Consider the following 26,133-nt stretch of genomic DNA (forward strand, 5'->3'; position numbering starts at 1 on the left):
GAGACACAGGATCGGAAACAGGCTCCAGGCTCTGAGCCATCAGCCCAGAGCCCGACGCGGGGCTCGAACTCCCGGACCGCGAGATCGTGACCTGGCTGAAGTCGGACACTTAACCGACTGCGCCACCCAGGCGCCCCCAGATTCGTCTTTCAGTACCTCACCACATGAAGTGACTTGACCTTTTCAGAGTGTTGGGAGCACAGTGCCCCCTGTCAGGAAATACCCTTTCCACCCTTAGAATGATTCCCTATCTTTTCAAGTCTTAAATGAATTTTTCTGGAGACCTTCGGTGATTTTCTCCTGTAGGTCTCACATATATTTTATAGATACCTGTATCCTCAGAGACTAATATAGTAAGGAACCCAGATATTTATATTGTGATTTCTGTGACAACTTGAACACGTTTTCAGCTCTCAGAATGCATTAATTTTATTTTTATTTCCTCTGAAGAACCAGTGACACCCCGGATTCTTCCCACACTTAAAAATAGTGTATACCGAGCAGTATTGAGGTGATAAGAAGAATAGTTACCTTTTTTTTTTTGATTTGAGGGAAGCGGTGAACCTATCGCGTCAAGAACATAACGTTTTCTTCGCCAAGAATGCCAACAGCAAAGAGGACAAATGGGTTTTTCTGAGTTCTGAAAAGCGAAGGTCAAGGTGTCACAGAAGAAAAAGAGTTGTTCCTGACAGGACGGTGGACGCGCAAGACAAGAGACGGTTCTTAGAAAGATCGGTAAAAAAATGCGAAGGTCTTTTTTTTTTGTTGTTGTTGTTATGAGCCAAGATCCCGTCCAGAGATCTGTGGGGGAAGGCGTGGTAATTGCTAAGCTCCACCCCCTGAGCCTTAGCAACAGTGACGGAAAGGGCTGTGATTGGGTGACAAGTTTCGCCAGAACCCTACGGAGCGGGGAGGGGGCGCACTCACTACGTAAGCCTAGCTGAGAGCCGTGTGCAGTTACGCTGTGAAAATGGCTTTGATTTTCAACCCAACGCTTTCTGGAATTGTGCTGGAAGAACCTGACGACGGGGGAAAGATGGCTTTTCTTGATATGTCTTTAGGTATGTAGACCCCAGCCCCCAGCCCCAACTAGTCAGGGCTCACTGGTTTTGGACAGAAGACCTCGAGTGGCGCCATGAGGCACACGCCGCTGGGCGAGACGAGGCTAGTGCTCTGTGCGCCATTCCGGGCCCCCAAGTGGGTAAAGCCCCATTCCGGGTCCCCAGTTGGGTAAAGCTCCGTTCCAGGCCCCCAAGTAAAGTACGTTGGGTCAAGCCCAGACCTTTCTGCTCCCATTTTATACAGAGCCAATAGGTGGGAAGTTGGCGGAAGCTGAAGAAATTGTGTGTGGCCCGATTGCTGCAAAGGTTCAGGCTGAGGGAAATAAAAAAGCCAGCCGTCTCCATATATTTTGTTCTCTTAAGGGTGGATAGCTAGCTACCTGCCCACTTCGTATGTGGGGCCACATGCTCCTGGAAGTCCGAGAGCCTGTCGCAAATTACTGGATTCTAGGGACTAGTTTTCGAAGAGTGATAATGGGCAGCAAGAAAAGGGGTGGTGTACTCGCTTGCTTGTTTCTTGCTTGTTTTTTGTTTCTTCGCTTGCACCTTTCCTCTCTATTGGCACCCTCGAACCTCCTAACCTCAGAACTCTTCACGCTTAATACCCACTTTGGAAATGGGGAAGGGGAGGGGGAGATGGGCAGACTTCGTAAATGAAGTTGGAGAGCTGCGCAGGGACCGTTAAACTTAAAAATGGCGGTAGGTCGGGTGCGGTACGGGGAGCGGGGGCGGGGGGGAGGGATTAAGAGGAGGAAGAGGTGGGGGGAGGGGAAAGGGTGGGGAGGGGAGAGGTGGGGGAGGGGGGAATGGGTCGAGGGGAGGGGGGAGGGGGAGGGTGGGGGAAGGGGTGAGGTATGGGGGGAGTAGTGGGGTGGGGGAAGGGGGAGGGTAGATGCAGCGCAGGGGTTGCAGCAGGGGGTGGGGGGGCGGGAGAAGCAGGGGAGGAGAGCGTGCCAAAAAAATGAGGTGGGTAAGGATAGGGAGGGCATGCCTTATTAGTAGAGGGGACAGCCATGCGCGTGGAGAAGAGCAGGAGAGGCGAATGTTAGACGTGGGAGGAGCAGCACAAGTCGTGGGGGGGATTTAGAGATGAGTGGGGTAGAGTAGGAGAAAAGAGACCCAGGCTTCCAAAAAAAGAGAGGAAAGCGGAGCAAGGAAGGGGGGGGGGACCTTAGTGGGGTGGGAGGAGTAAGAAAAGCCCACGTTAGAAGTGGGGTTGGAGTGAAGCAAAAGACCTTAGAAACGGAAGTAGAGCAGGGATGGAAGATCCTAGAAGTGGGGGGCTGGGGCGCAGCGAGGGTGAAACTTTGAAATGGAGAGGCACAGCGCGGGGGAGAGGTGACCTTATTTTAAGTGGGGAGGTAGGGGGGACTTCAGAAATGAGGAAGGAGCGGGGGTTCAGATCTCAAATCTGAGACCGGGAGCAGCTGTGAGGGCAATTGTTAGAAATGCCGAGAACGGCAAACGATCAGTCGGGGAGGATCTTGTAAGTGGCGGGGAGCCGGCGGAGTAGACTTTCTGAAATGAAAGAGGATTGTTTGCCTTTTTATTGGCGTAATCGTTTTTTTGTTTTTTGTTTTTTGTTTTTTTTAACATATTGTGGCCACTAGACCACTCTCAGGTATACAATTCATAAATATCTTCTCCTGTATTCTGGGTTGGTTTTTTACTTTCTTGATGGTGTCCTTTGAAGCACAAGAATTTTTACTTTGGATGAAGTCCAGTTTGTTTTTTTCTTTTGTGGTTCATGATTTGGTATCATAGATAAGACGTTGTGACGATTTACCTCTAGGTTTCCCTCTAAGAGTTTTCCAGGTTGGCCTTTTACATTTACATCTTTGACCCATTTTGAGTTGCTTTTTTGCAAATGGTTGAGCTAAGATCCAACTTCGTTCTTTTGCATGTGGGTATCCAGGTCCTCTAACATCATTTGGTAAAAAAAAGACTGTTGTTTCCTCTATTGGGTGGTCTTGGTAGAATTGCTTTCTTTTTTTTTTTTTTAATTTTTTTTTAATGTTTATTTATTTTTGAGACTGAGACAGCATGCGAGCAGGGGAGGGGCAGAGAGAGACACAGAACCTGAAACAGGCTCCAGGCTCTGAGTTGTGCAAACAGAACCCGATTCGGGGCTAGAACCAATGAACCGTAAGATCATGACCTGAGCTGAAGTCAGCTTAACTGACTGAGCCACCCAGGAGCCCCTAGAATTGCTTTCTTAATTTCATATTTGGAAAAAAAAATTTCATATTTGGATAGTTCATTGCTGGTGTATAGAAATAGGATTTACTTTTGTGTATGGATCTTGTGTTCCACACTTTTGCCAAGCTTGTTTATTGCCTCTAATTTGTGTGTGTGTGTGTGTGTGTGTGTGTGTGTGTGTATCTTTAAGATTTTCTTTATGTAAGGTAATGACATCTGAGAATATAGATATTTCCACTTCTTTCCTTCAAATCTGGTTGCCTTTGATTTCTTTTTCTGGACTAATTCTCCTGGCTAGAATTGCCAATGAAATGTTAAATAGATGTGCTAAGAGTGGACATCCTTGACTTGTTTCTGATCTTAGGGGGAAGGTTTTCAGTCTTTCACCGTTAATCATCATTTTAGCTGTGGGTTTTTCCTGGATGCTTTTTATAAGGTTGAGGAAATTTCCTATTCCCGGCCATCCCCCCTTTACCCCTGAGGGGGAATGGCCCAGAATAGTACCTAAGACATTTTCTTCCTTTTTTTCCTTTAAAGTGTTTTTAACAATCTGTTTAATGATGGGTATTGGTAAGCTTTACTCTTCTAAGACATAATCCGTGTGGATTCCAGACTGCAGATTCTGGCCTCTTGCCCTCCACCACAGGCTCCACTGCGAGTTCTGAGATATTTTGTGGCGTTAAAGTAACTTTTATTTATTTATTTTATTTTATTTTTTGATGTGAGAGAGAGAGAGAGAGAGAAAGAATCTTTAGCAGGCTCCACACTCAGTGTGGAGTCTGATGTGGGGCTCGATCCCACCATGCTGGGACTGGGACCTGAGCCGAAATCAAGAGTTGGATGCTCAACTGACTGAGCCACCCAGACATCCCTAAAATGACTTTTAAAAAAAAGAATATTGGGTCACTGGGCAGGGCTGGGACTATGGTGAGACAAGTGAGGCCCTTGCCAAAGGTGCAAAATTTAGGGAGGCGATACAAATTTGACGATTGAGATAACATTTTTTTTTTATTATATGAAATTTATTGTCAAATTGGTTTCCATACAACACCCAGTGCTCATCCCAAAAGGTGCCCTCCTCACCCACCCTCTCCTCCCTCCCACCCCCCATCAACCCTCAGTTTGTTCTCAGTTTTTAACAGTCTCTTATGCTTTGGCTGTCTCCCACTCTAACCTCTTTTTTTCTTTTTTCCTCCCCCTCCCCCATGGGTTCCTGTTAAGTTTCTCAGGATCCACATAAGAGTGAAACCATATGGTATCTGTCTTTCTCTGTATGGCTTATTTCACTTAGCATCACACTCTCCAGTTCCATCCACGTTGCTACAAAAGGCCATATTTCATTTTTTCTCATTGCCACGTAGTATTCCATTGTGTATATAAACCACAATTTCTTTATCCATTCATCAATTGATGGACATTTAGGCTCTTTCCATAATTTGGCTATTGTTGAGAGTGCTGCTATGAACATTGGGGTACAAGTGCCCCTATGCATCAGTACTCCTGTATCCCTTGGGTAAATTCCTAGCAGTGCTATTGCTGGGTCCTAGGGTAGGTCTCTTTTTAATTTTCTGAGGAACCTCCACACTGCTTTCCAGAGCGGCTGCACCAATTTGCATTCCCACCAACAGTGCAAGAGGGTTCCCGTTTCTCCACATCCTCGCCAGCATCTATAGTCTCCTGATTTGTTCATTTTGGCCACTCTGACTGGCGTGAGGTGATACCTGAGTGTGGTTTTGATTTGTATTTCCCTGATAAGGAGCGACGCTGAACATCTTTTCATGTGCCTGTTGGCCATCCGGATGTCTTCTTTAGAGAAGTGTCTATTCATGTTTTCTGCCCATTTCTTCACTGGGTTATTTGTTTTTCGGGTGTGGAGTTTGGTGAGCTCTTTATAGATTTTGGATACTAGCCCTTTGTCCGATATGTCATTTGCAAATATCTTTTCCCATTCCCTGGGTTGCCTTTTAGTTTTGTTGGTTGTTTCCTTTGCTGTGCAGAAGCTTTTTATCTTCATAAGATCCCAGTAATTCACTTTTGCTTTTAATTCCCTTGCCTTTGGGGATGTGTCGAGTAAGAGATTGCTACGGCTGAGGTCAGAGAGGTTTTTTCCTGCTTTCTCCTCTAAGGTTTTGATGGTTTCCTGTCTCACATTCAGGTCCTTTATCCATTTTGAGTTTATTTTTGTGAATGGTGTGAGAAAGTGGTCTAGTTTCAACCTTCTGCATGTTGCTGTCCAGTTCTCCCAGCACCATTTGTTAAAGAGGCTGTCTTTTTGCCATTGGATGTTCTTTCCTGCTTTGTCAAAGATGAGTTGGCCATACGTTTGTGGGTCTAGTTCTGGGGTTTCTATTCTATTCCATTGGTCTATGTGTCTGTTTTTGTGCCAATACCATGCTGTCTTGATGATGACAGCTTTGTAGTAGAGGCTAAAGTCTGGGATTGTGATGCCTCCTGCTTTGGTCGTCGTCTTCAAAATTCCTTTGGCTATTCGGAGCCTTTTGTGGTTCCATATGAATTTTAGGATTGCTTGTTCTAGTTTCGAGAAGAATGCTGGTGCAATTTTGATTGGGATTGCATTGAATGTGTAGATAGCTTTGGGTAGTATTGACATTTTGACAATATTTATTTTTCCAATCCATGAGCAGGGAATGTCTTTCCATTTCTTTAAATCTTCTTCAATTTCCTTCATAAGCTTTCTATAGTTTTCAGCATACAGATCCTTTACATCTTTGGTTAGATTTATTCCTAGGTATTTTATGCTTCTTGGTGCAATTGTGAATGGGATCAGTTTCTTTATTTGTCTTTCTGATGCTTCATTGTTAGTGTATAAGAATGCAACTGATTTCTGTACATTGATTTTGTATCCTGCAACTTTGCTGAATTCATGTATCAATTCTAGCAGACTTTTGGTGGAGTCTATCGGATTTTCCATGTATAATATCATGTCATCTGCAAAAAGCGAAAGCTTGACTTCATCTTTGCCAATTTTGATGCCTTTGATTTCCTTTTGTTGTCTGATTGCTGATGCTAGAACTTCCAGCACTATGTTAAACAACAGCGGTGAGAGTGGGCATCCCTGTCGTGTTCCTGATCTCAGGGAAAAAGCTCTCAGTTTTTCCCCATTGAGGATGATGTTAGCTGTGGGCTTTTCATAAATGGCTTTTATGATCTTTAAGTATGTTCCTTCTATCCCGACTTTCTCAAGGGTTTTTATTAAGAAAGGGTGCTGGATTTTGTCAAAGGCCTTTTCTGCATCGATTGACAGGATCATATGGTTCTTCTCTTTTTTTTTGTTAATGTCATGTATCACGTTGATTGATTTGCGAATGTTGAACCAGCCCTGCATGCCAGGAATGAATCCCACTTGATCATGGTGAATAATTCTTTTTATATGCCGTTGAATTCGATTTGCTAGTATCTTATTGAGAATTTTTGCATCCATATTCATCAGGGATATTGGCCGGTAGTTCTCTTTTTTTACTGGGTCTCTGTCTGGTTTAGGAATCAAAGTAATACTGGCTTCATAGAATGAGTCTGGAAGTTTTCCTTCCCTTTCTATTTCTTGGAATAGCTTGAGAAGGATAAGTATTATCTCTGCTTTAAACGTCTGGTAGAACTCCCCTGGGAAGCCATCTGGTCCTGGACTCTTATTTGTTGGGAGATTTTTGATAATCGATTCAATTTCTTTGCTGGTTATGGGTCTGTTCAAGCTTTCTATTTCCTCCTGATTGAGTTTTGGAAGAGTGTGGGTGTTCAGGAATTTGTCCATTTCTTCCAGGTTGTCCAATTTGTTGGCATATAATTTTTCATAGTATTCCCTGATAATTGTTTGTATCTCTGAGGGATTGGTTGTAATAATTCCATTTTCATTCATGATTTTATCTATTTGGGTCATCTCCCTTTTCTTTTTGAGAAGCCTGGCTAGAGGTTTGTCAATTTTGTTTATTTTTTCAAAAAACCAACTCTTGGTTTCGTTGATCTGCTCTACAGTTTTTTTAGACTCTATATTGTTTATTTCTGCTCTGATCTTTATTATTTCTCTTCTTCTGCTGGGTTTGGGGTGTCTTTGCTGTTCTATTTCCTTTAGGTGTGCTGTTAGATTTTGTATTTGGGATTTTTCTTGTTTCTTGAGATAGGCCTGGATTGCAATGTATTTTCCTCTCAGGACTGCCTTCGCTGCGTCCCAAAGCGTTTGGATTGTTGTATTTTCATTTTCGTTTGTTTCCGTATATTTTTTAATTTCTTCTCTAATTGCCTGGTTGACCCACTCATTCGTTAGTAGGGTGTTCTTTAACCTCCATGCTTTTGGAGGTTTTCCAGACTTTTTCCTGTGGTTGATTTCAAGCTTCATAGCATTGTGGTCTGAAAGTATGCATGGTATAATTTCAATTCTGGTGAACTTATGAAGGGCTGTTTTGTGACCCAGTATATGATCTATCTTGGAGAATGTTCCATGTGCACTCGAGAAGAAAGTATATTCTGTTGCTTTGGGATGCAGAGTTCTAAATATATCTGTCAAGTCCATCTGATCCAATGTCTCGTTCAGGGCCCTTGTTTCTTTACTGACCGTGTGTCTAGATGATCTATCCATTTCTGTAAATGGGGTGTTAAAGTCCCCTGCAATTACCACATTCTTATCAATAAGGTTGCTTATGTTTATGAGTAGTTGTTTTATATATTTGGGGGCTCCGGTATTCGGCGCATAGACATTTAAAATTGTTAGCTTTTCCTGATGAATAGACCCTGTAACTATTATATAATGTCCTTCTTCATCTCTTGTTACTGCCTTTAATTTAAAGTCTAGTTTGTCTGATATAAGTATGGCTACTCCAGCTTTCTTTCGGCTTCCAGTAGCATGATAAATAGTTCTCCATCCCCTCACTCTCAATCTAAAGGTGTCCTCAGGTCTAAAATGAGTCTCTTGTAGACAGCAAAGAGATGGGTCTTGTTTTTTTATCCATTCTGATACCCTATGTCTTTTGGTTGGCGCATTTAATCCATTTACATTCAGTGTTATTATAGAAAGATACGGGTTTAGAGTCATTGTGATGTCTGTATGTTTTGTGCTTGTAGTGTTGTCTCTGGTACTTTGTCTCACAGGGTCCCCCTTAGGATCTCTTGTAGGGCTGGTTTAGTGGTGACAAATTCCTTCAGTTTTTGTTTGTTTGGGAAGACCTTTATCTCTCCTTCTATTCTTTTTTTTTTTTTTTTTTTTTAATTTTTTTTTTTTCAACGTTTATTTATTTTGGGGACAGAGAGAGACAGAGCATGAACGGGGGAGGGGCAGAGAGAGAGGGAGACACAGAATCGGAAACAGGCTCCAGGCTCTGAGCCATCAGCCCAGAGCCCGACGCGGGGCTCGAACTCACGGACTGCGAGATCGTGACCTGGCTGAAGTCGGACGCTTAACCGACTGCGCCACCCAGGCGCCCCTCTCCTTCTATTCTAAATGACAGACTTGCTGGATAAAGGATTCTCGGCTGCATATTTTTTCTGTCTAGCACACTGAAAATCTCGTGCCAATTCTTTCTGGCCTACCAAGTTTCAAAAGAGAGATCAGTCACGAGTCTTATAGGTCTCCCTTTATATGTGAGGGCACGTTTACCCCTTGCTGCTTTCAGAATTTTCTCTTTATCCTTGTATTTTGCCAGTTTCACTATGATATGTCGTGCAGAAGATCGATTCAAGTTACGTCTGAAGGGAGTTCTCTGTGCCTCTTGGATTTCAGTGCCTTTTTCCTTCCCCAGTTCAGGGAAGTTCTCAGCTATAATTTCTTCAAGTACCCCTTCAGCACCTTTCCCTCTCTCTTCCTCCTCTGGGATACCAATTATGCGTATATTATTTCTTTTTAGTGTATCACTTAGTTCTCTAATTTTCCCCTCATACTCCTGGATTTTTTTATCTCTCTTTCTCTCAGCTTCCTCTTTTTCCATAACTTTATCTTCTAGTTCACCTATTCTCTCCTCTGCCTCTTCAATCCGAGCTGTGGTGGTTTCCATTTTGTTTTGCATTTCATTTAAAGCGTTTTTCAGCTCCTCGTGACTGTTCCTTAGTCCCTTGATCTCTGTAGCAAGGGATTCTCTGCTGTCCTCTATACTGTTTTCAAGCCCAGCGATTAATTTTATGACTATTATTCTAAATTCACTTTCTGTTATATTATTTAAATCCTTTTTGATCAGCTCATTAGCTGTTGTTATTTCCTGGAGATTCTTCTGAGGGGAATTCTTCTGCTTGGTCATTTTGGACAGTCCCTGGCGTGGTGAGGACCTGCAGGGCACTTCCCCTGTGCTGTGGTGTATAACTGGAGTTGGTGGGCGGGGCCACACTCCGACCTGATGTCTGCCCCCGGCCCACCGCTGGGGCCACAGTCAGACTGGTGTGTGCCTTCTCTTCCCCTCTCCTAGGGGCGGGATTCACTGTGGGGTGGCGTGGCCGGTCCGGGCTACTTGCACACTGCCAGGCTTGTGATGCTGGGGATCTGGCATATTAGCTGGGGTGGGTAGGCAAGGTGCACAGGGGCAGGAGGGGCAGGCTTAGCTCGCTTCTCCTTAGGTGATCCACTTCAGGAGGGGCCCTGTGGCAGCGGGAGGGAGTCAGATCCGCTGCCGGAGGTTTGGCTCCTCCGCAGAAGCACAGAGTTGGGTGTTTGCGCGGAGCGAGGAAGTTCCCTGGCAGGAACTGGTTCTCTTTGGGATTTTGGCTGGGGGATGGGCGGGGGAGATGGCGCTGGCGAGCGCCTTTGTTCCCCACCAAACTGAGCTCTGTCATCCGGGGGTTCAGCAGCTCTCCCTCCCTTTGTCCTCCAGCCTTCCCGCTTTCCGAGCAGAGCTGTTAACTTATGACCTCCCAGACGCTAAATCGCGCTTGCTATCGGAACACAGTCCGTCAGGCCCCTCCGCTTTTGCCAGCCACACTCGGGGGCTCTGCTTGGCCGGCGAGCCGCCCCTCCGCCCCGGCTCCCTCCCGCCAGTCCGTGGAGCATGCACCGCCTCGCCGCCCTTCCTACCCTCTTCCGTGGGTCTCTCGTCTGCGCTTGGCTCCGGTGACTCCGTTCTGCTAATCCTCTGGCGGTTTTCTGGGTTATTTAGGCAGGTGTAGGTGGAATCTAAGTGATCAGCAGGACGCGCGGTGAGCCCAGCGTCCTCCTACGCCGCCATCTTCCCTCCTCTCGAGATAATATTTTTAATGAAATATTTAAAAAAATCAAATGGACAAACTTCAGTCCTCTGGCTGGTCGTGTATTTCTGTAAGGAAAGTAACTAGAATGAAGTAAGTGGGGCAAGGTTGCACCCACACGGTCTGATCTGGTTTCTGTTGTTGATATTTTATTCATCAGGGATTGTTCTTGTGTTGATTTAAAAAAAAAAAAAACATTTTTAAGATTTTATTTTTAAGTAATCTCTACACCCAATGTGGGGCTCAAACTCACAACCCCGAGATCGAGAGTCGAATGTTTTACCAACTGAGCTCTCCCACCCCTGCCCGCATTAATTTTTATTTTTAAAAATATTGTGTTATAAATACTGAAGGTTTTTTTTTTTTTTTTTTTTTTTTTGGAGCGTCCTAAAAATTATGCATGAGGTGAGTGCTTCATTTGCCTTAGTCTAGGCTCTGCCCTGTCACCGGGAGCCAAAATGGGGGGGAAATTCCAGAGCCAAGGAGAATCTATAGCACTGAAATCAAACCTAATGCTTCCTGTGCTTTTTTTCGCTGTTGATTTCACTGTCTTATAGTCTTAAACGTTGGTTCCCCAGATCCATATTTATACCATTTCAGACAGACGGGGAACAGGCAAAACTGGTTAGTCATGAAGGCCCTTCCAGTTCAAAGCCAAGAAAAATACATCATGAGGGAGCAAATACATGTTGCTTCTGTGAGTTGACGAGGAATCCATACTTTTCTAGTACATTTCCCCATGATTTTATTAAGGTGAAAATATTACTCTTAACAATGCATACTTGTCTGTGGATAGCTGCACATGTATATTAGAAAAGCAATTTGGGGGCACCTGAGTGGCTCACTCGGTTAAGCTGCGGACTCTCGTGTTCAGCTCAGGTCACGGGCTCACGGTTCGTGAGATCGAGCCCCACACAGGGCTCCCAGCTGACAGTGCACGGAAACTGCTACTGATTGTCTCTCTCGTTCACTCTCTGTCCCTCCCCTGCTCGCCCTTACTGTCTCTCAAAATAAATAAATTAGGGGCGCCTGGGTGGCGCAGTCGGTTAAGCGTCCGACTTCAACTCAGGTCACGATCTCACGGTCCGTGAGTTCGAGCCCCGCGTCAGGCTCTGGGCTGATGGCTCAGAGCCTGGAGCCTGTTTCCGATTCTGTGTCTCCCTCTCTCTCTGCCCCTCCCCCGTTCATGCTCTGTCTCTCTCTGTCCCAAAAATAAATAAACGTTGAAAAAAAAAATTTTTTTTTAAATAAATAAATAAATTAAAAAAAATTTTATGTTATTTATATCATTCACATATTATATATAATTTTATATTATCTGTATCATGTATACTGAATGCAAGATTACTACTTTCATTGTAAGAAGATGTGATAAAATAGGAAAAGGCTGTACAAATTTATTTTTGTCCTTGTCCCAGTAAACATTTTCAGAACGTATTATAGTGTTTTGTTGGAAATAAAAGGCAGGGCGCCTGGGTATCTCAGTCGGTTGGGCGTCCATCTTCAGCTCAGGTCATGGTCTCGCGGTCTGTGAGTTCGAGCCCCGCGTCGGGCTCTGTGCTGACAGCTCGGAACCTGGAGCCTGCTTCGGATTCTGTGTCCCCCTCTCTCTCTGCCCCTCCCCTGCGTGTGCTGTGTCTCCCTCTGTCTTTCGAAAATGAATAAACATTTAAAAAAATTTAAGAAATAAAAGGCAAAAATATGGGGTTCCTGGCTGGCTCAGGTCACGCAAAAATATGACCAAAATTGGAACTGGCCACAGCGCTGCTCGGTCTACAGGAGACTAAGGCAAAAGTACTGTAGTGTCAGAGAAAAACGACTACTTTCTGCTTGCTAGATGTATTGGGTCCCAGATCCATAAACGTTTATAAAGCACCCACTCTGTATTGAGCCCTGGGCTGGGCACTGGGTACCTGACAAACAATGCCCTCCTCTTGAGTGGCTCATGATTCAGTTGCAGCGGCAGCTAAGTACAGATGTGCAGTTCCGTGTTGTGTTCAGTGTTCTGGAAGCATATACAAAGTCCGTCAGAAATGGAGGGGAACCTAAATCACGCGTTTTGAGGTTTCTAGTATTTTAAGTACTTTAAGTATTTAAAAAATGACAGGACAGTGTCTACATACTCTGATTCGTGCACTCGCTTACTCTGTAATGAGAAAAAAAAACTCTGCCCAGAGATCTGTACAGACTTTAAACGTAGAATACAGGGGAAAGAACGGAGGGGAAAAAAAAGAGAAGGTAAGAGAATGCAGAAGGAATACAAGGAACCGAAAATTAAAGGCTATGTCTTTGCGAGACGTTAACAACCATTGGCTCCTGACAGGCAGACAGAACCAGGGCTTAAAACCCGTTTGTCAAGAAATGATACTCGATTGTTGAGGTTTTTTTTTTTTAATGTTTATTCATTTTTGAAAGACAGACAGAGACAGAGCACAAGCAGGGGTGGGGTGGAGAGAGGGGCGGGGGGGGGGGGACACAGAATCTAAAGCAGGTTCCAGGCTCTGAGCTGTCAGCACAGAGCCTGACATGGGGCTCGAACCCAGGACTGTGAGATCATGACCTGAGCCGAAGTCAGACGCTCAATCAGCTGAGCCACCCAGGCGCCCCAAGAGTCAGACATTTAACCGACTGAGCCACCCAGGTGCCCCAGCTTATGCCCATTTCCAAAGATAACTTGACCTAAGTAAGCTTGCATCCATTGATAGAACATCCAACTTTTAAATCTTCCCATCGCAGATATCAGGAGAGAGATTTTAAGGCAGGTTGTATGTGTCTCTCATCCTTCAAATCGTGCCATGTAAGTGCTGTCTATCTGAGAGCGTTAAGAACATGCCTGACTACAAGGTAAAGTCTGATTGCTCCCTGCTATTTATCTTGGTTCCTTGCCTCTTGGTTCCTTGCCTCTTTTAATCTTGCTAATCTTGGTTCCTTGCCTCTTTGGTGTTTCCTGTGAACGTCCATCACTATTATTTCCTTTCTTACAATTCACAAAAATGAATGTAACTAATTGTCTAGCCCTGACATTTAATCAGGGATGACTCTACTGCTCTGTGTTTCTCTCAAGCTAAAACGACACTTAGTAAAATCATTCATTTAAATGATTTCCCCTGTAGGCTACGTCACTGTGAAGGAATTTTATTTTTGCATAAATGATGTTACTGTAAATCTGTTTAACGGGAATCTTTCTCTTTGTTGTTTCAGGAAACTGACTCTAAAATGTCTGCCTTGTTTGATCTTTGTTACGGTTTTACAAGTTCCTTATTATACAGGTGTCACGTTTTAGGGCTTCCAGTTTTTACAGTGTTCTAACGTATGATGAGGCAGAATATAGATTATTCGCTTGAGACATGTTGTAATGCGGCTTTTTCTATTGTCTTCATTTTTTTTTTTATATTTTCTAACACAGATGACACTATAACGCTTAATAAGGTAGAAGATGTAAACAGTGAATCAAGCAAGAAAGGGGAAGAGAGCGATGAGAAGAGGAGCTCAACTTCAAGACAGCCACCAAATGCTCGTAGATGTCACCAGCAGAAAGGTAGAAGTTTACTAAAAATCAAACGTTGTAAAGAGTCTGAAATATTTGTGAGTAACTAGGTAAGCAAATCCACAAACTTGGAATGTATTCTAAAATTGCCTTACGCTGCTCGGTTGATTTTTCTTGAAAACGTAGGCATGTTGGTTCGGTAAGACTGTATGCCATGACAAATGAAAACAAATTTTTAATTTCTATGTGTTACTTCCTTAAGGGAGAGCACGATGAGAATAAGAAATACTTTGCGCCGGTTCACAAGCCTGGCTTGTTGGTCCCCTTCTACTTTTGGGAGGTAACACAGGAGGCATAAAGGCATGGTCAGTAACCTGAGCACCATGGCATCCACATTTTGCAAAAAATGAACGCTCGTACAGCAGAGTACAGAAGAGCATGAAAAAAGTCTTCTTTTTGTATTGCCAATCCCATTGGTTAGTGCAGTGTGCATATTTTAATAAGAACGTGCTGCAGATTGCCATTGTAGAGAAGTCTGTTCAACGGTTGAGGATCTCCATGGTTTAGTCAGCAGCCTGGAACCATCCTGACAGTGTGCATGCTCTAAGCCCCCGCCAGTTCCTACCCAGCGTCATTACAGTCCTTGTCTGAATCTTTCAGTGGCTTAATGGGTTCTGAGAAAAGGAGGGATGGTGGTGATTACAGGAACCAATCTGCTAAGAATGGGGAGGTAGCCCATTCTCCTGTTTCTAACTAAATGTAAAATTGATCTTTGTGAGCCTTTTGGAGATCCATATTCTTTGTTTCTGCAACTATCTTTACACCCAAAGCACAGCAGACAACTGAGGCGAATATTCGTATGGTTAATACAAAGCAGATAGTTTTTTTCCCATCTCTCCTTCTTCTAGTAGGGTATTCTTGCAGTTAATTTCAGATACCATGCCCCAACTTTGTTGTCATATGAAAACAAATTTGAGGTATTGCATACAAAGAAGACTACTATATTAAGATACGCAAATAGCAACAGTAGGGCAAAGACTGTTCTAGAATTCAGTGAGACTCTCAGATGATATCAGACTAATGAAATGTCAAGTTTGGCAAAACCCAGGGCATAGCCTTGAAACAGTGAGATTGCAGATAATACTTCTGAACAATATGTTGAATTTATTGACTGAAAATACAGAAAATAATCATTTTTCAAGGACTCTCACAATTCACAAACAACGTTGAGGAAGGAAATCAAGATGAAGAACCTTGCCAAGAATCTTCCGAGTTCAAGTCTGAACAAAGCACTTCAAACGAGCAACCTGTAGATAATCAGGTAAATGTAAATGCTGAGAATTAACCAATATAAACGGTCCTAAATTTAATATAATTCTTAATATTAAAGATTATTTTCAGTTCCATTGAGAGCAGAGGTTGTTTCATAGTACTCCCTCATGGCGCCTTGAACATAATTGAAACCCAGTATTTGTTCATTGATTTTTGTCCTCCGTAACTGTTTTAATAAACACTTAATTTTTGCTATTTTCAATCGTTGCGAGACATTTTGAATTTACAAAATGCCAGAGTAGATGATTGGTTTTGTGACTTGTCTTGCATAATCATTCTCATTTTTGCCCTCATCTAGAGCCTTTGATCTTTGGGTATAGTATAAAACAGCTTTAGTAGACTTGTGAATGAATCATAAAAACTAGAAGTCGGGCACCTGGCCTGGGTGGTTCAGTAGGTTAAGCGTCCGACTTCGGCTGAGTTTGTGAGTTTGAGCCCCACATCAAGCTCTCTCCTGCCAGTGCAGAACCCCATTCGGATCCTGTCTCCCTCTGTCTCTTCCCCTCCCCAGCACATGCATGCTCTCTCTCTCTCTTTGTCGAAAATAAATAAAAACCTGAAAAAAAAGGAAAAACTCTACTTACAAAAAAAAAAAAAAAAAAAAAAAAAAAAAAACCCGAGAAGTCAGATGATACAGGATATGAAATACACTCTGGGTCCAACTGGTGGGGCATACTATAGTTGTACAAATTCGTCACCTCTGAACTTGTGTAAGTGAGCCAGTCACTGGACGAGAGTTTGCGAGATCCTCATATCCAGATTCATAAGCTAACATTCATGCCACTCTTTCGGCTGGGCCTCTCAGCTGATTCTTCTTAAGGCATTATGTGGCCATTTGGTAAAAAGCATGGTCGTTCTGGGAAATTAAACCATTTTGGGTCAGATTACATAAACGCCAGTCTTTTCCTTTTTTGGAGGGCATCATGTTGCATTTTCAAATGAAGGGTTAATTTAAATTGACTTAGCAAATACTGATTAAATGTCTACCCTGTGCAGGTGCTATGCAAGATATTAGAGCAATCCTGCTTCAAATATTATATGTGGGGATAGGAGAAAAAGGTAAAAGAATTTAGTGCCAGGCAAGTTGCAATATATGTTCTAATGTGTACGTTATATATTGTGATCATTCTGATTGGGAGGACTTGAGAAAGTTGGGTTTAACAAGTGACCTATAAATCTGTAGGGTGAGGAGTTTTTTCATAACGTTTGGAAAGAAGGATATGAGTTTATATCTGCTAATGTCTGAGGTGCATAAATGAACTGAGAATTTTTGTAAAACAGTATTTACTTCTTTTTTTAATGTTTATTTATTTATTTTTTAAATTTTTTTTTTCAACGTTTATTTATTTTTTGGGGGGGGGGACAGAGAGAGACAGAGCATGAACGGGGGAGGGGCAGAGAGAGAGGGAGACACAGAATCGGAAACAGGCTCCAGGCTCTGAGCCATCAGCCCAGAGCCTGACGCGGGGCTCGAACTCCCGGACCGCGAGATCGTGACCTGGCTGAAGTCGGACGCTTAACCGACTGCGCCACCCAGGCGCCCCAATGTTTGTTTATTTTTGAGAGAGAAAGAGACAGAGTGTGAGCAGGGGCGGGGGAGGGGCAGAGAGAGAGGGAGCCAGAACTTGAAGCAAGCAGGCTCCAGGCTCTGAGCTGTCAGCACAGAGCCTGACTTGGAGCTCAAATTCATGAACCGTGAGATCATGACCTGAGCCGAAGTCGAACGCTTAACCGACTGAGCCACGAAGGCGCCCCCCACCCCGCCTTTTTTTTTTTTTTTTAATTTTAATACCAGTATAGTTAACAACGGTGTTATATTAATTTCAGGTGCAGAATATAGTGATCCAAAAATTCTCAGTATTTTCAAATTTAAAGCCTGTTTTTTTAATGCTTATTTATTTACTTTTGAAAGAGAGAGAGAGAGACAGAGAGGCAGAGAGAGAGGGAGACAGAGAATCCCAAGCAGGTTCTGCACTGTCAGCACAGAGCCAGATGCGGGGCTCGGACTCACAAACGGTGAAATCATGACTTGAGCTGAAATCAAGAGTCTGACGCCCAACCGAGTCCCCCAAGTGCCCCTAAAGCACCTTTCTGTCTCTCATACTTTTGAGACTTTCGAGACCGTCATTATAGCAGAACTCACCAGAAAAAAAAAGTACTCTGAGGTCAAGAAATATATTAAAATTTAAGCACGATTATTTCACCGATTAATTGAATAACAATTATAGTTTTCAATCATGTGTTGAAATTCTAATAACCTGGTTTTATACCGCACAAGATTTAGTCTCGATACCAGTGGAATACAATTGTATGTATTCTGCACAATTTTTTTTTTGATAGTACCTGTTGTTTATAAGAAAACGAACGTGCGTTTCATTTTTGAAGGGGGGAAATTTGTCATAGCCAAGTGGATGAAAACATTTCTAAAAATCGTGCAGGCTCCTTTGGAGGTATTTGCTGCATGTGGGTCTTTAGGAGATGGGTCTCAATCCTTCCTGCCGTCTCTATGCTGCCAACACTAATCGCTTAGAAAAGGGAAGAGGTACCTGTGCATTTTACCCAGTCTCCTTCTGTTTTATGGTAGAAAGGCTGGAGAGTAAGTATGGTTTTGTGCTTTCGCGGAGTAACAAATTTGTCTTTTTTTTTTTTTCCTTTTTTAAGTGAGGGTGAAGAGCTGTTTTTTAAAATTGTTACGTTGATTTAGTTTTTAAGGGAGAGAGAGCAAGCCGGGTAGAGGCAGAGAAAGAGAAAGAGAAATTCCAAGCAAGCTCCGCACCGTCAGCGCACAGCCCGATATGGGGCTCGAACTCAAGAACCGTGAGCTCGTGATCTGAGCTGCAACCCAAGAGTCAGACACTTCACCGACTGGAGCCACCTGGGGTCCCCTGTCATATTTTTCATTTTACTTAAGTTTTATGTGAATAATATTCTTTATATCAGTACTTTCCTGTCTTTTAACAGTTGCTCTCAGCTTCCGCTAGCGTTCTGTTAGAAAGTCATAATGGCGCATCTAGGGCATGTTTTTGTTTGCCAGGCAATATTTCCTAGTGGAAAGCTTGATTTCTCAGCACGGTCCATATGGTTTCATCCTCTTGCATTTATATAACATCGTACAGATTTGTGAAAGGTTTCATTATTTCCACGTGGCTGGTTCATTCTACTGCCCTTTTGTTTTAAAAATGGAAAAGGCAGAAAGGCTGACTTGTTGCCAGGCCAATTTATTTATGGAACGGTATTAAGTCAACCTTCTGCTTTCTTTGTTGCTACCTTTCCCCTCACGTATTTGTCTTTCTCTCTAGAAGTAAGTATTAATTTATGTTGAAGAGATAGTTTCTTTTCAATGAGCCCAAGCAAGTGAGGAATAAATAGTACGATTTTGAATACTTTCCTTTGGTTTGAGGGATTTGTACTACAAAATGTTAAATATTCTGTCTCTCTTCAGCTGTAAAGTCACAGAATCTGTTTCTTTCCATAAAACACGTTGGAATATATCCAGATTTGCAAAGTAACAAATTTTCTATATGTAAAACGTTGTTTTTTTTTTTGTTTGTTTTGTTTTGAGAGAGAGAGAGAGAGAGAGCGAGCACGGGAGAGGGGCAGAGGGAGAGGCAGAGAGAGAATCCCAAGCAGGCTCCACGTTCAGTGCAGAGCCTGATGCAGGGCTCGATCTCACGATAGTGAGAGCATGACCTGAGCTGAAATCAAGAGTTGGACACTTAACTGACTGAACCACCCAGGCGCCCCTATATTTAAAACATTTTATTTGACTTTTATATTTTTATTAAAAATATTTATTTATTTTTGAGAGACAGTGACAGAGACAAAGTGTGAGCGGCAGAGGGGCAGAGAGAGAAGGAGACGCAGAATCCGAAGCAGGCCCCAGGCTCTGAGCTGTCAGCACAGAGCCTCACATGGGGCTTGAACTCACAAACCATGAGATTGTGACCTGAAGTTAGATGCTTAACCAACTGAGCTACCCAGGTGTCCCTAATTCTATTAAACTTTTATATGCGTGATATTCTTTGTGCCAGTGACATGGGCTCTGAGTTTTCTCTGCAAATTAGTTCTGAAAACTGTTTATAAAAGTAGGAGCAATGAAATTCTTAAAAAAAAAAAAAATTGTCCGTAGAAATGGCTTTGACAAAACAGTATTATATTTGTCTTGCAAAATTGTGATTTTTTGCAGGAGAAGTGCAGTGACAATTCCAGCTCCCAAACAGAGAGGAGTGGGAGCCTGTCGGAAGAGAATCAGCAACAATTGGAAACATCTTCAGGCCAATCGTCAGAAAACCAAGATCATTCAGAAAGATCTCAAGGCCAGTCGGAGAGTTCTTGTGATCAGTCAGAGAGTTCTCCTGGCCAGTCGGAGAGATCTCGTGGCCAATCAGGGAGTTCTAATGAGCAATATGAGACATCTTGTGACCAGTCAGAGAGATCTTGGGCCCAAACAGAAAGATCTCGTGGCCAATTAGGGAAAGCTCATGATCAGCCAGAGACATCTCGTGCCCAATTAGAGAGAGCTCATGACCAGCCAGAAAGATCTCATGCCCAAATAAAAAGATCTCATGGCTACCCAGAAAGATCTCGTAGCCGATCAAAGAGATCTCGTAGCCGATCAAAGAGATCTCGTAGCCGATCAAAGAGATCTCGTAGCCGATCAAAGAGATCTCGTGGCCACACTGAGAGATATCATGGTCACTCAGAGAGGTCTCGTGATCATTCAAAGAGATCTCATGTCCCATCAGGGAGATCTCATGTCCCATCAGGGAGATCTCCTGTCCCATCAGGGAGATCTCCTGTCCCATCCAGGAGATATCCTGTCTCATCAGGGAGATATGTCCCATCAAGGAGATATCCTGTCCCATCAGGGAGATCTCCTGTCCCATCAGGGAGATATCATTTCCCATCAGGAAGATCTCCTTTCCCGTCAGGGAGATCTTATTTCCCGTCAAGGAGATCTCCTTTCCTGTCAGGGAGATCTTATTTCCCGTCAAGGATATCTCCTGTCCTGTCAGGGAGATCTTATTCCCCATCAAGGAGATCTCCTTTCCTGTCAGGGAGATCTTATTTCCCATCAGGAAGATCTCCTGTCTCATCAGGGAGATATTTCCCATCAGGGAGATCTCCTGTTTGGTCAGAGAGATCTGTCTCATCGGGGAGATCTCATTTCCTGTCAGGGAGATCTCCTGTCCCGTCAGGGAGATCTTACTTCTCGTCAGGGAGATCTCCTGTCCCGTCAGGGAGATCTTATTTCTCGTCAGGGAGATCTCCTGTCCCGTCAGGGAGATCTTACTTCTCGTCAGGGAGATCTCCTGTCCCGTCAGGGAGATCTTACTTCTCGTCAGGGAGATCTCCTGTCCCGTCAGGGAGATCTTACTTCTCGTCAGGGAGATCTCCTGTCCCGTCAGGGAGATTTCATTTCCAATCAGGGAGATCTCCTGTCCCATCAGAGAGATCTTATTTCTCCTCAGAGAGATCTCATCTCCTATCAGGGAGATATCACGGCCAGTCAGGGAGATATCGAAGATACTCACCAGTAGAAAGATTCGAAACATCACCCAGATTTGAGTCTGAATTTAACAGGTAAAGACATAATAAATACTTAATCGTTCGTATAATGTGTAGAGTAATATGGAAATGTACTTTATATATAATCTATATTTTAATGGGTAAATATGTTTTTGTAATAGATGTTGCATTGGGACTAAGGTATTAATAGAATGGAGGAAACATATGCATGGCATCAATATTCTTTCAACTTGCTCACCATCTCTAGTATCCTCCGGATTCCCAATGTGCCCTCATTAACTTGTTTCATCTAGGTTGGCTTTCCCTGGCAGAGCCCCATGTACTCAGCCTTGCCTACTGAGCCTTCCTGACAATAAAAATACATTGACTTGGTGTCCCATTCCCTAGGCTAGCTAATCTAACAACAGACTATGCTAGATTGATAATATAATCTCTGATAATGAATTTCTATCTTTCCTTCTCTGTCTCCTTCTCGAAAAGTCTTCAGAGAGTCCTCGGCCTACAAATGATAGGCGTGTCTTTGGGTAGCTGAAGTTTTCCGCTTTTCTTGGATCAGACCATAGGAGAGGATGCTATTCTATGCATAGATGCAATACTCACCTTCTGAATACATTTAGAATATATCATGTGCATTTACTTGCCTCATACAACGGATAGGTTAGGTCTGTCTGCCCTAGCAAAAAAAAAAAAAAAAAAAAAGAGAGGGAGAGAGAAATTTAATAGTATTGCAAATTATTTGAGTTTTAAAAACGACAAGACGCTTGTAGTATGATTAGGTAATTGAGTAAAAGTTTATTTTCAGTTCAAACTTCTCAGTGATTGCCTTCAGCTTTCATTGCCCATAAATGTCTAGTCAGATATTTTAGCACATATTAACAACTGCACAGAATTGCTAGTTTCAGCTACATTTTCCCCCCAAAATGTAGGGGTAGGTTATTGTGCATATAGACAATGACTGATGTAGGCACTATTTTAATGCTAACGGCCTCATCCTACTTACATTAACAGTACACAAATAATTTGCTATAAAAATTAAAATATGCTTAACATTGATGATAGGCAATTAATATTTCTGCATTTCTTCAAGATTTTTATGTTTTACTTTATTTTATAGGGTAATTTTTGTCTGTCAAGTGGCATAATACTTCCACCGAGGTGCTGCAATTCCATTTACGATGACATATTTCTGTCATGGTCCGTCTTAAAATTTAATGCACAATTCTGTTCAGTGGTTTCTCCTTTATTTTCTATTATTACAATTTCTTGTATTCTCAGCACAAATAAGAGTATTTGCTTGGTTAACTTTAATAGTTATCAAATGCAGAACTGTTACAAAAGAACGTATAAAGTACAGAAAATTCGTGTACTCTTATAATTGATCCCTTGGAGATTAACTCTTCAACTCCATCATTTTCCATTCTAATACTGTACATGAGTTGACCAGTTAGGTGTAATAATACTCTTCAGACCTGGAGTTGGCTTCTGCACCAAGTATAAAATGAAGACTTTAGTAATTTCATGCCCTCACGTGAAATTTTCCCCTCAGGCCAACTTCACCAGAAGATAAAGACAAACCAGAAGGGTTTAGTACACTTCTGCCTTAAATACGTCACCAACGTACAAGCCCAGTGTGGTTTGGGTAAAAGGTAGTTGTGCAAATCTCTGGACTAAAGAATGAGAGCCTATTCAGAATATTATTTATTTATGGAGACTCGCAATAACGAGTTTCAATTCTGAAAAAAACCAATATGATTCTCAAAAACTCTAAACAGAATTTATCGTAAGCAGGATGTGGGTTTGGATTTGTGACACTCCAAAAATACCAGATTTCGGCTTTCAATACTTTTCTGATATGGTTCATTATATCCGTAGACAGATGCCTTCTTTCTTGGCTGAAGTGATACGTAAATAGAGAAGCGTGCAGAACAAAAACTGTCTTTTGTACCCTCCACTAAGTAATTTCCATGGAGCGAATGGCAAAGTGCACCTATCTTTACATGAGCTGGGCTGCCCACCTGATGAAAGCTTTTCTAAATACAGATAACAGCTTCAGAGGAAATGAGCCTTTGAGTTTCAGAGTGCTTGCCATTTAAACTCCCAACTACAGGGTGACAACTGACATCTTATTACCACTCCACCATTCCAAGTCATTCTTGAAACAGATTCAAACCCGATGATGATTGACAAATCAGATCTTTGAGTCTAAAATCCCTAATTTACTATGCATCACTCTGAAAAACAGAAGTCTTTTCAGACTAATTACTTGATTTCCCGATTTTTGTTCCCAGATTCTTCACTATTCCCTAGCCTCATTTGTTACTCAATTGTTAGTATTTTTCTTACTTCTTGGAAGATGATGCCAGTGAGAATCTGGTCCGTGAGTTTTAAGGAAATGGCCCTTCTTGGAGTGAGTAGAGACAACATAAGAATTATGAAAACATGGCTTTATGTCCCAATTCTGTCACTAAGGGCATTGGGCAAATTACTTAATATTTCTGGATCTCCGTTCCCTGATCAGTGCAAGGAGAAATTTGGGCTACGTGACTCAAGGTCTAGACCAACTGGAAACATCTTACAAGTTTATGAATTTTGGGTTTTTTATTTAAAAAAAAATTGTGAAAAGCCACATAAAATGACCATCTTCATCATTTTCAGGTTTACACTTCAGTGATGTTAAGTATATTCACAGTGCTGTGAAACAGACCTATAGAACTTCTTGGTCTCACAAAACTGAAACTCTATACCTGTTAATAACTTCCCATTTTCCTTTCACCCCAGCCCCTGATAGCTCCCATTTTCCTTTCTGTTTCTGTGAATTTGACTACTCTAGATCCTTCCTGTAAGTGGAATCATGTAGTGTTCCTTTTTGTTTTTGTTTTTGTGAGTGGCTTATTTCACTTAGCATAATATTCTCAAGGTTCATCTATGTTTGTAGCCTGTGACAGGATTTCCTTCCTTTCGAAAGCTGAACGATATTCCATTGTGTGTATATACTTTATTTATCTATTGATGGACATTTGGGTTGCTTCTGTTTCTTCAAATACCCTCTCTGCTCCTCCGTCCCCTTCGGAGATTCCCATAATGCATGTATTGGCCTGCTTGATAATATACCATAAATCCCCTAGGCTCTCTTCATTTTTCTTTGTTCATTTTTCTTCTGGCTTCTCCAACTCAGTGATTTCAAATGACCTTGAAATGATTTCAGATGACCTCTTCAAGTTTGCTGATTCTTTTTGCTGCCTAATCCAATCTTCTGTCGAACCCCTCTAATGAATTTTTCGTTTCAGCTATTGTATTTTTCAGCTCCAGAATTTGTTTCGTTCTTTTTTATAGTTTCTGTCTCCTTGCTGATAATCCTATTTTGTTTACGCATCATCTTCCTGATTTCCTTTGGTTGTGTATCTGTGTTCTCTTTTAGCTCGTTGAGCATCTTTATGATCATTATTTTAAATTCTTTGTCAGGTAGCTCATAGATCTGCATTCCTTTAAGGTTGATTTCTGTAGTTGTATTCTGGTTGATGGGACCAAGTCTCTCATTCTTTGTGCGTCTTATAATTTTTGCCGGGATTTGCGCATTTGAAAAAACAAACACTTTTCCCAGTCTTTACGTTCTGGCTTCACGCAGGGGAAATCTACTGTCTGGGGAGTTCTAGCACCTCTCAAACCTTTTATAACCTCTTGTTCCCCTTGGCAGCTGCCTGCAGAACTGCAGCTCTGATGTGCTGCTTGCCTCTGTTTTCAGTAGCTTCCAAACTCTGGCCTTGGTCTCATTAATGCTCTGAGTCTGGTGAAACAAAAAAACTAGCCCTTCAGGCAGCCCCCAGAGAAACCAGAACATTGGCTACATGGTCTCCTCTTTAGTTTCCATCCCAAGGGTGGAGCCCTAGTCCAGGGGTTTCCTCGCCGTTGCTCTATGCTCATTGCATAGGGGGAGGGACAAAAATAGGTGCACTAAACGCGGGGAACATTCCTCCCCCATTCACTGGAATCCCTTCTTGGTTTTACAATAGCCAGAGTGCTGTAGTTTCTCAGCTGGTCCCTGGAGTTCTCACAGAGGTAGTCTAGTCTATATGTTGGTTTTATTTATTGATTTTTTTACTAAAAAAAATTTTTTGTTAATGTTTATTTTTGAGAGGGAGAGAGACAGAGTGTGAGTGGAGGAGGGGCAGAGAGAGAGGGAGACACAGAATCTGAAACAGGCTGCAGGCTCTGAGCGGTCAGCAGAGAGCCTGACACGGGGCTCGAACTCACGGGCCGTGAGATCATGACCTGAGCCGAAGTCGGACGCTTAACCGACCGAGCCACCCAGGCGCCCCTGGGCTCTTCCTCTTCTTATAAGGACACAAAATCCCATCATGGGGACCCCATCCTCATGACCTCACCTGAGCCTAATTACTTCCCAAAAGACCCCTCCTCCAGGTACTATCGCATTGGGGGTTAGGTCTTTAGCCTATGAATTTTGAGGAAACAAAACACTGAGTCTGTAAATGCTGTCTTGCTGACGTTACTCTGAAATAAAAATTTAAATAGAAATATTCAATTGCCTGGTTAACTTCTGATCTTTGCTATGCATGCGGTGAATAAAAATGCACCGCTAAGCTGAAAATCACTTAGCGAAACACTATTCTGTATTCTCATCGCATCTAGCATTCAGTCTTAAATCAGATGTTTAAATATGTATAATAAAACGATATTGCTTGAAGACATACATTTTACATAATTTCACTCAGTATAAAAGGTTGTTGTTTTCAAATACTACCATTTATGATTTGTGTCAGGTTTTTAACAATGAAAAGAAGGCGTGAACACTTCCAGAAACAGATGTATCGAAGACATGATCAAATGAACAGGAATCGAAGAGTAAGTATCAGCCTTTGCGATTTTATAGCACAGATTCTATGTAGATTTTTTTATGTCGTTTTCATTTGAACCGGCTTTCTTTTTTGTAGCCATTTTTCTTCTAGTAGTTAGTTTTGGCATCTGCTTATATTGATGATTACTTTATTTAGTTAGTTATTTATTTTACTCTTTATTAATTTTATTTTTTTTAACTTATATCCAAATTAGTTAGCATACAGTGCAACAGTGATTTCAGGAGTAGATTCCTTAATGCCCCTTAGCCATTTAGCCCATCCCCCCTCCCGCCACCCCTCCAGGAACCCTCAGTTTGTTCTCCATATTTAGGAGTCTCTTCTGTTTTGTCCCCCTCCCTGTTTTTGTATTGTTTTTGTTTCCCTTCCCTTATGTTCATCTGTTCTCTGTCTTAAAGTCCTCATAGGAGTGAAGTCATACGATATTTTTCTTTCTCTGACTGACTAGATGATTACTGTAATATGTGGTAAAACCTGT

At 42.4% G+C, this 26,133-nt stretch overlaps 1 protein-coding gene across 1 annotated transcript; it reads left to right on the top strand.

The window, feature by feature from the left end:
* Positions 1-927: 927 nt before the first annotated feature.
* LUZP4 (leucine zipper protein 4) lies at positions 928-24,566 on the top strand. Its single transcript, XM_045471185.1, has 6 exons — positions 928-1,061; positions 13,843-13,974; positions 15,126-15,244; positions 19,442-19,904; positions 22,331-22,430; positions 24,479-24,566. The coding sequence occupies exons 1-6, from the start codon at positions 971-973 to the stop codon at positions 24,564-24,566; spliced, it is 993 nt and encodes a 330-aa protein (XP_045327141.1). The 5' UTR covers positions 928-970.
* Positions 24,567-26,133: the final 1,567 nt, after the last annotated feature.

Source organism: Leopardus geoffroyi, chromosome X, assembly GCF_018350155.1.
Source record: "Leopardus geoffroyi isolate Oge1 chromosome X, O.geoffroyi_Oge1_pat1.0, whole genome shotgun sequence".
Taxonomy (NCBI): domain Eukaryota; kingdom Metazoa; phylum Chordata; class Mammalia; order Carnivora; family Felidae; genus Leopardus; species Leopardus geoffroyi.